The following is an 8191-nucleotide window of genomic DNA, read 5'->3' as shown; positions in this document are numbered from 1 at the left end:
ACAGGAAGCAGCCATGACTGCTCTAATAGAAGGACATGTGCAAGCAGAAGAGAGGCCCAGAGCCTGGCAGAGGAGAGTGTGCTGAGCCCAAACCCAGATTTTATTGGGAGTCCGGCAAGAAAAACTTTTAGGTAGCAAAGATGGGGTGTGGGCGTTTTTGGTAGAGCTAGCACTATGTGAAACCTTGGAGCAATGAGAGGGCAGGGCTTGTTTGGGAGATTTGCATGCCTAGATAATAGATCTTGTGTCCAAGGACCAAGAAGAAGAGGAATGAAAAAGAAGCAGGAGCTAAATGGCTCCATTCCCTGAATCATTTATTCATCCATTCACTCACTTATTGAGCATCACCTGAGTACCATCACCTGAGTACACGGAGGGCAGGTCAGTGGTTCTCAAGCTTTGCTTTTGGAGCTACCTGGCTCTTACCCCAGAAATAACTGGTCTGAGTGTGCTTTGGGCATCAGGATTTTTCAAAGCTCCTTGGAAGATTCTAAACTGTATTCAGTGTTGAAAACCAGAAGGCTGTATGATGGAGATGAAGAAAAAAACAAAACAAAACCCTCCTCACCCCAAAAAGAGATTAAGGCAGATGGTCCTGGCTCTTAGGAATGTACAATTAGCAAATGTTTTCTAAGAGCCTACGAGGTACACCCTGGGCACCAGAGATACAGCACTGAATAAAAGACACGAGTTCCAGCCCTCATGAAGATTCGGACTAGTGGAAGCAACAAAAAACAAGAAAGTAAGCAGTCAGAGGAGCTTCTCATTACAACGTAGGATAAGTGATGTGAAGGAAACAAAGAAGGTTAATAGACAGCTAGCAATGAAGGAGGAGGGGACGGCTCCCTAGAGTGGCTGGTCAGGGAAGGTCTCTTTGAGAAAGTGGCATTAAGACAGGACCTAAGACATGAGTAGGAACCAACCTTGGAAAATCTATGGGAAGAATGTTCCTGGCAGTGGGCACATGTGGGGTGTGTATGTGTGTGTGTGTGTGTTGCTGTTGCTGTTGTTGCAACGAACAGACACATATTCAGGCGGCAATAGGAAAAATGAAGTTCACTGTTATGAGAGAGACTCTAATGTACTTACAGGCTGTGGTTTTTTTTTTTTTTTTAAAGATGACCGGTAAGGGGATCTTAACCCTTGACTTGGTTTGTCAGCACCACGCTCACCCGGTGAGCAAACCAGCCATCCCTATATGGGATCCGAACCCGGGGCCTTGGTGTTATCAGCACCGCACTCTCCCGAGTGAGCCACGGGCCGGCCCTAGGCTGTGGTGTTTTATTTATCCTTGTATGCTAGGAATCAAGGATGCTGACTGGCAATATAATAGTTGTTTTATAAATGCCTAATGGATAAGTGAACTAATAAAAGCAGTGGAGAAGAGATGGAAAGAAACAGGATGGTTGACAAAAGAATGTTCCAGAGGATATGGGAAGAGAGAGAATCCAAGGCACATAGAACATAGGCACCTCTGAGGTGGGAGGGGAAGAGATGAGAATAGAGATAAGTTTTCTGGTTTGTCAGCACCACGCTCACCCAGTGAGCAAACCAGCCATCCCTATATGGGATCCGAACCCGGGGCCTTGGTGTTATCAGCACCGCACTCTCCCGAGTGAGCCACGGGCCGGCCCTAGGCTGTGGTGTTTTATTTATCCTTGTATGCTAGGAATCAAGGATGCTGACTGGCAATATAATAGTTGTTTTATAAATGCCTAATGGATAAGTGAACTAATAAAAGCAGTGGAGAAGAGATGGAAAGAAACAGGATGGTTGACAAAAGAATGTTCCAGAGGATATGGGAAGAGAGAGAATCCAAGGCACATAGAACATAGGCACCTCTGAGGTGGGAGGGGAAGAGATGAGAATAGAGATAAGTTTTCTGGTACAGGAAATAGATTTCCCTCCTGATAGCTGTGTTCTTTGTTTGGGGAGAGGAGGCTGTTTGCTGAAAGAAAGCCAGGTGGGACTAGGATCAGAGTTCTAAAGAGGTGTGAATAGTGACTTTGCATCATCAGAGAGGTGGGATGGCCGGGGACACTGTAAGGATTGCAGTGTTGCTGAGCACCTCGCCGAGGCTGCAGACCATACATCATGGACTGGTTGTGGGAAGATGTCCAGCTCTGGCAGACTCGGGTGGAGCTTTTGCAGATGGCTATGACAGTGTAGGACAAGGAAATGGACAAACTGAGGTGGAAGGAGAGAAGGATTGAAATTGATGTTACATTGCACACTGGGACATAAAGGAAGTAATGTCAAGAAGGAGCTGAAAGAAAAGAAGTGGAAGGAAAAAGGGACAAACCTCTAATGAGTCTAAAGCCAGAAGAATGATGGGAAGACAGGAGTGAGGGGACTGGAAAAGGGAGCTCCTTGTTACTCCATGGTAGGCACCGCACACGGTAACAGCAGCTCCTTTTCGTTGCTCATGACTATGGCTGAAAAAAGGCTAAGGGTTTTATCTCTAAATTTCATTTAATCCTCACAACATATACCACAAGCCCTACTTTACAGATGAGAAAACTGAGGCTCAATGAGGGTAAATATATTGCTCACATTTTTGTAGCTAGAAAGAAGAAACTGCATCTGTCTGATGAAGCTAATGCCCACAATGTCCAAGCCGTGATGATATATATATTTTTCTTGTTGTAGAACAACCAATGACTCGTGCATCCGTTTCTTGTGAGCTGATAACCCAGGGGCAGTTATATTAACCCATTCAGCACTGCAGGATGAAGTCCAAATTCCCTACAGTGACACAGGAGGCTGGTCAGAGTACAAACCCACACCTTCTCTAGATGCCGCCTCCCACATCCTCGGCTCCTTCCTGCCCGAACTATTTTCATTTCGCTGAAGGCACCAAGACAGCTATTGTACATGGTGTTGTCCTGGTAGTGGTGTTCTTCTGCCTCTTCTGCTCCTGGCTGACTCCTCCAAGTCCTTCAAAGCTGAGAGTGAGTAACACCCCCTTTTCCCTTTTCTAAGCTAAAAAAAAAAAAAAATGACAGTGGCACTACCCTTCACACGAGGCTGTCTATGGCTTCTCTGCAGGCCTTCATCACAGCTTTACTCAGTGCCTAAAATTCTGCTTGTCCAGACTCCTTTCACAATCCCACATCCTCTTCCCCTTTGATTTAGCATTTCACTATCTGGAAGGACCTAGAAAAAGGAGAGAAAAAGGTGCTGATAGTGATTAGTCATGGATTCTGGTAGCAGCCTCGGGTGACTTAAGCTTGTACCTCTGAGTGGCCAGTCTGGTTCCCAAAGCATCATTTTAGCAGCTGGTAAAGAGATGAATGTAGACAATTTAAAAAATGTAGTCAAATTCAAACTGTCTGTGGATATCAATGACCAAAACATCTATATAGTAAAACAATTTCTAACACTCACTTTTATAATTCTAAAAAATTAAAATAATTATCAGTTCTGTTGCTTTGGATTAATTGCGACATCATCAAGTTAGTGGGGATCCCCAGCAGGGAACTGGGTGCCTTAGTTAATGAGGACTGGACGAGGATCAAGAGGACCTGGATTTCACTTTCTGGTTGGGTGATTGGGCAAATATTTTTTCTGGAGCTTCTATTTCTTTATGTGTAAAAGGCAGTAATAGGAGAGCCTCCCAGGCATTGTTTGGAAGGCCAAATAACAGCATGATTGTGAAAAGCCCTTTGTAAACTGCAGCATGTTCTAGAGAGAAAAAAAAAAAAAAAAGTGGTGGTGATATTCCTGAGGAATTTATACAATGTACCCCTGCCCCTGTTTAACCTGAAATGGCTCATTTCAGGGAACATTCAACAACACAGCAGAAAACTTCTGCAGCTATATCCTTTTGGAAACAGGGAATGAATCCTACAGAATCAAGGAGAAATGGCAAACCTCACAGAGACACTCCTTGAAAGATGAAAAATTAACTAGGCACTGCTGGGGGTGGGAATGCAGATGGCTGCGCTGGACGCCCCGTCTTCAGTCCCCGGACACTTTCCTTCCCCAAAGCCATTTTAGTCAAAGGTCATGTGTGTGTCTTGTCAAAGGCCAGCTTCCAATGGAATCATTTTCCCCCGGGACAGCGGCCCCCAGCCTACATCTGCATTGGAGAAATCCCAAAAGCAAACGGCCCAGTGCAAACAAGAGCAGTCGGGAGCAGCAGTCCCGGGCACAGCTCCCAGGTCCCCGGCCCGCAGCGGAGGCCGCGTCCGCAGCGCCCGGGCCGGAGCAGGCACCCAGCCACCCGCAGCATGACCCGCCACGCCGATCGGGTACGGTAGGCGTCTCTCTCTCTCCCCGTCCTCCATTGCTTGGGCTCCCGGGTCAAAGCTGCTGTTCTGTCAAGCAGAGAAACCTTGCAAAGGGCCTCCAGATTTGCCGGAAAACGGTCCTTGTTGGGCTGAGCTCCCGTGCACTCAGCTGGAGCAATTTCCAGGCGCGCAAATGCGGAGTTTGACTAATTTCGAGTTTTCGTTGCCAGAGAATGTTTGGGTTTGTAAATCTGGACCTCGTTTCTGGAGAACGAGCCGGGAGAGCTTGCAGGGAGGGGCGGTGGATTCCCCACCGCTCGAGTCCCCGCAGCCATGCCCGCCGCGGGGTCCTGCAGCGCTGCCCTCCTGGGGCAGCGGGACCGCTCGGCTTCTTGTTGGACAAGGGCCGGGCGAGGAGGATGGGAGTTTTAAAAGCCATCTGTTGCAGTAATGTTCTCTGGGCTCCTACACTTGTCTCCAGGAAATAGAATCATTTCCCTGATGGCAAGAGCCCCTTCCCCACGGCCGACCCCCTCGCAGGATCCACAAAGGAAAGATGTTGATTGACGTGCACAGATCCAGCGCAGCCGGTCTCTCGGCCCTTTGTACTTTTTTATTTGAACAAGCCTTTCAAATGGATCTGGCTAATTTGGGATAAGAATAGAGGGAGCCTGGGGTCTCAGCTGGTTCTGGGTGCTTTTGATCTGGACGTGGCAGTCTCTGAGGCACACAGAGCAGGTGGGGAGCGTCGCAGGGGCAGCGGGGACCGCCGGTCTTCAGGTGCACCGGGGGGTCAAAGGGTTTGGTGATTGTTGGGCTTCCACACTCGGGTTTCATTTTAACAGGTTAAGGGCAGAGCCATTTCTCACTGATAAAGGCAATGAAAACAGAAGGCTTCCTAGTGCTCAGCAGGACGGACAGGGACCCCTGGTCTGGTATTTATTTTTGTATTTATCACATGTCCAGTTCCGCAGAGGATAGGAGGCTTTCTACACATCCCTTCATCAAGTATTTATGGAGCTTTCCCTCTTCCCCTCCAGAGGCCACCTCGGTTTTCTCTTCGTCTTCCCCAGCAAACTTCTTGAAAGAGTGGGTGACATTCACTATCTCAGTGTCCTCGCTATGGGTTTGCTGCTCCTTCACACCCAGTCAGCTGGCATCTGCCCCCACCTCTGAAGACCAGCCTTTGTCAGGGTCACTAAAGACCTCTTTGTAGCTGAACTGTAGGGCATTTAAAGCCTTTTTTCACTAGTTTTGTGTGTGTCATTTGGAACCGTTGGTCATTACGTCTCTACTGTTTTGACTGTCCTGGATTCTGTGATACCATGCTTCCCTGGTCCCCATCTGACCTTTTGAGTTACTATTTAAAGGGCTTCATGTCATAAATATTACTGTGCTCTGCTATTCTTTCCTTTACGCTCTTCCTTTGTCATCTTGCGGTCTTCCTAGACAATGTCATCCACTCTAATGACTCCAACCACCACTTACATATGGTGTCTCCCAAATCTATAGCCTGTCTTGATCTTTCTCTGAAAATACCAGGCTTTTATAGTGAACATCTCCACTTGGATGTCCCATAGAGCCCCTTAAGATCAACGTGCTCAAAACTGAATTTGGCTTCTTCTTTCTCCCAGGTCTGCTCTTTCTCTCCTTTTTTCCACAGCTCAAATGTCATTCCCAGGTGTCCGATCCAGACACAAGAGAGTCACCCTAGGTGACTTCCTCTCTTTCATTCATGACCATCTGATCCCCAAGCCCTTTCTAGTTTACCTGCTGAGTGTGTCTCCATCTTTCCCGCCCCTGTTTCAGTTTTGGTCAGCACGACCTCAAATTCCATTCTGCTCACAACTTCCCATTAGTCTCCCTTGGGGCGAGTGCTGCCCACCCCGTGCCCTCATCTTGTCTCCATACTGTGTCAGATGGTCTTTCTAACAGGCAGTATGATCATGCAGATTGTTTTTGAAAAGTCCTCAGTATTTTCTTTAAGAATAATGTTGGTGTACACACATTCTCCATGACTTATCTTCTCCCTTCCTCTTTGGTCTCACGTCTTACCTCTCACTCCCTCTTCACATGTTATGCTCCATTGTTTGCATATTGTATACACATTTCACACAAATTGTATGTACATTTAGGCCTATTAAATTATTTACTAAACATGGTTTTGCTTCTTTTACTCATCTTAGGTCTGTGTCTAACCTGTATTTGTCTTTAAAGGCTCAGCTGAAAGTCACTTTCTCTTGGAAGCCACCCAGACCATGTGCTCCCCATTCTCCAGAATGGGTCAGGTAGTGCTCACATATTCTTCTAGAGCTTTCTTTATTCCTGTGATCAGAACACTTACCATTCTTTACTGCAACTATCTGTCTTGTCTGCTTCTCATTGGCCTGTAAACTCCTCCAGGGCAGGTATCAACTCATTTTGTCTTGGTATCTTTAGAGCCTAGTGCCCAGACCCAGCTGGGATGTTCAGTAAATTCTTGTGCAATTCTTGTCAATGACTATTGAGTTCAAGCATTGAATTAGATGACAGAGATACGAAAGCATATCAGGAAATTATCATCTATAATATAACATGGTAAAGAATAAAGATTAACCATGATTAAAAGTGACATCACAAAAATGGTGGTGTAGAAGCAAACTGGCTTCATCCCCGTCCACAGAAAACCAAAAATAACTATCCAGTGTGAAGATTATCAATAGGAATATCGCGGAACTCAGCACCAAGGCTGTGACAATCCCTGGGGACAAAGAGAAGTGAAAGACTATGAGCAAACAGTAAAAGAAAGGAATCTTTTTAACGGCAACATCCCTCCCTCAAGCTGCCAAACACTGTGGGAAAAACTCCCCCCAATTCATAATTTCTATAATCGAAAAGTGAGTTATAGGCTGACAGCCAGCTTCCTCACCATTGTGGGTTCCTTCCCTGGAAACTGTTCCTGCCTTAAGCCACGGGAAACTGGGGTAACTGCATTTCATCTTAGCCAAAGGAGACACCAAATCAGAAAGGCTGTTCAGGCTACAGGAGGTGCACCTCATGGGTCCCCTGGGCACAAACCCCTAGCCGCCCACCCATGCACCTGGAGTACTCCCTGTGGGACCACAACCCCATCCAGAAACATGCTCCAACCTCTGTGGCAAGAGCCCTGGCAAATATGGCCTTAGGGCACCATTTAATGCCAAAAAAAAAAAAAAAAAAAAAGGGCAAGGATCTCCAGCTAAGGAAAATCAACAGAAAGACCCCACAGACATACCCTTGAAAAAACAAACTAAGCCAGACTGTGAAATCTGGACTAAATAAGATTAACCATGATTATCAGGAAAAGGCACGGTCTTCTGCTTATTTAAAAAAGGAAGGGTTAAGACTTTCTGGGTGTCTGTGATAATGTGCAAAATCTCTGGGTCTACCATCTCTCTTTCTAATCCACATCTTAGCTGGTGGGTTTCTTCTATTGCTATCTATCCTAACCTTGCTTGAGGCCAGGAAGTGCTGCATGAAAGGTCTTCTGCAATTTTGCCTCTGTTGATTTTGTGAAGGCAAAGGAATCCTCTTTAGGCTGGAGCTTGGCACAGGCCAACGGTACTAAAGGCCCAGATAGGTAGGCTTCTAAGAGTCTTTTGATAACGTGGCCCTAGAGACAGCATCTAGGGTCTCAGAATGGATCGGTAAGAAAGATCTCTAAGGGAGAGTGATGTAGGCTTTGGGAGGCTAGAGATGAGAAGATACAGTTCTGATTTTTTAAAGAGAGAAATATGTGTGTCCTGAAACTCTAGGCAGAGAAGTAAATAATGATAAAATTCTATAGGGAGTGATTTAAACCTCAAGTTGTTCTTAAACTGTTTTCATCACGTCCTAATCTAATCAAACACTGAGTCCTTCAGCAAGCCTTTAAAAAAGAAATTCTTAAATTAAGCCTTTTAATAACATGATAGGATGCCTTATATTGCTGAATACATAAT

At 46.0% G+C, this 8191-nt stretch overlaps 1 protein-coding gene across 1 annotated transcript in view; it reads left to right on the top strand.

The window, feature by feature from the left end:
- The first annotated feature begins 4133 nt into the window (after nucleotides 1-4133).
- The window catches only part of ENPP2 (ectonucleotide pyrophosphatase/phosphodiesterase 2), a 104201-nt gene continuing 100143 nt past the window's right edge, over nucleotides 4134-8191 (top strand). The window contains exon 1 of the mRNA XM_008578619.1: nucleotides 4134-4253. Coding sequence (XP_008576841.1) covers nucleotides 4233-4253 — 21 coding nt within the window. The 5' untranslated portion in view covers nucleotides 4134-4232. The remainder of the gene's footprint in view (nucleotides 4254-8191) is intronic.

This window comes from Galeopterus variegatus, unplaced genomic scaffold (genome assembly GCF_000696425.1).
Source record: "Galeopterus variegatus unplaced genomic scaffold, G_variegatus-3.0.2 Scaffold1730, whole genome shotgun sequence".
Lineage (NCBI taxonomy): Eukaryota > Metazoa > Chordata > Mammalia > Dermoptera > Cynocephalidae > Galeopterus > Galeopterus variegatus.
The sequence above is the reverse complement of the archived record's forward strand: the minus strand, read 5'-3'. Positions and strand labels throughout refer to the sequence as shown.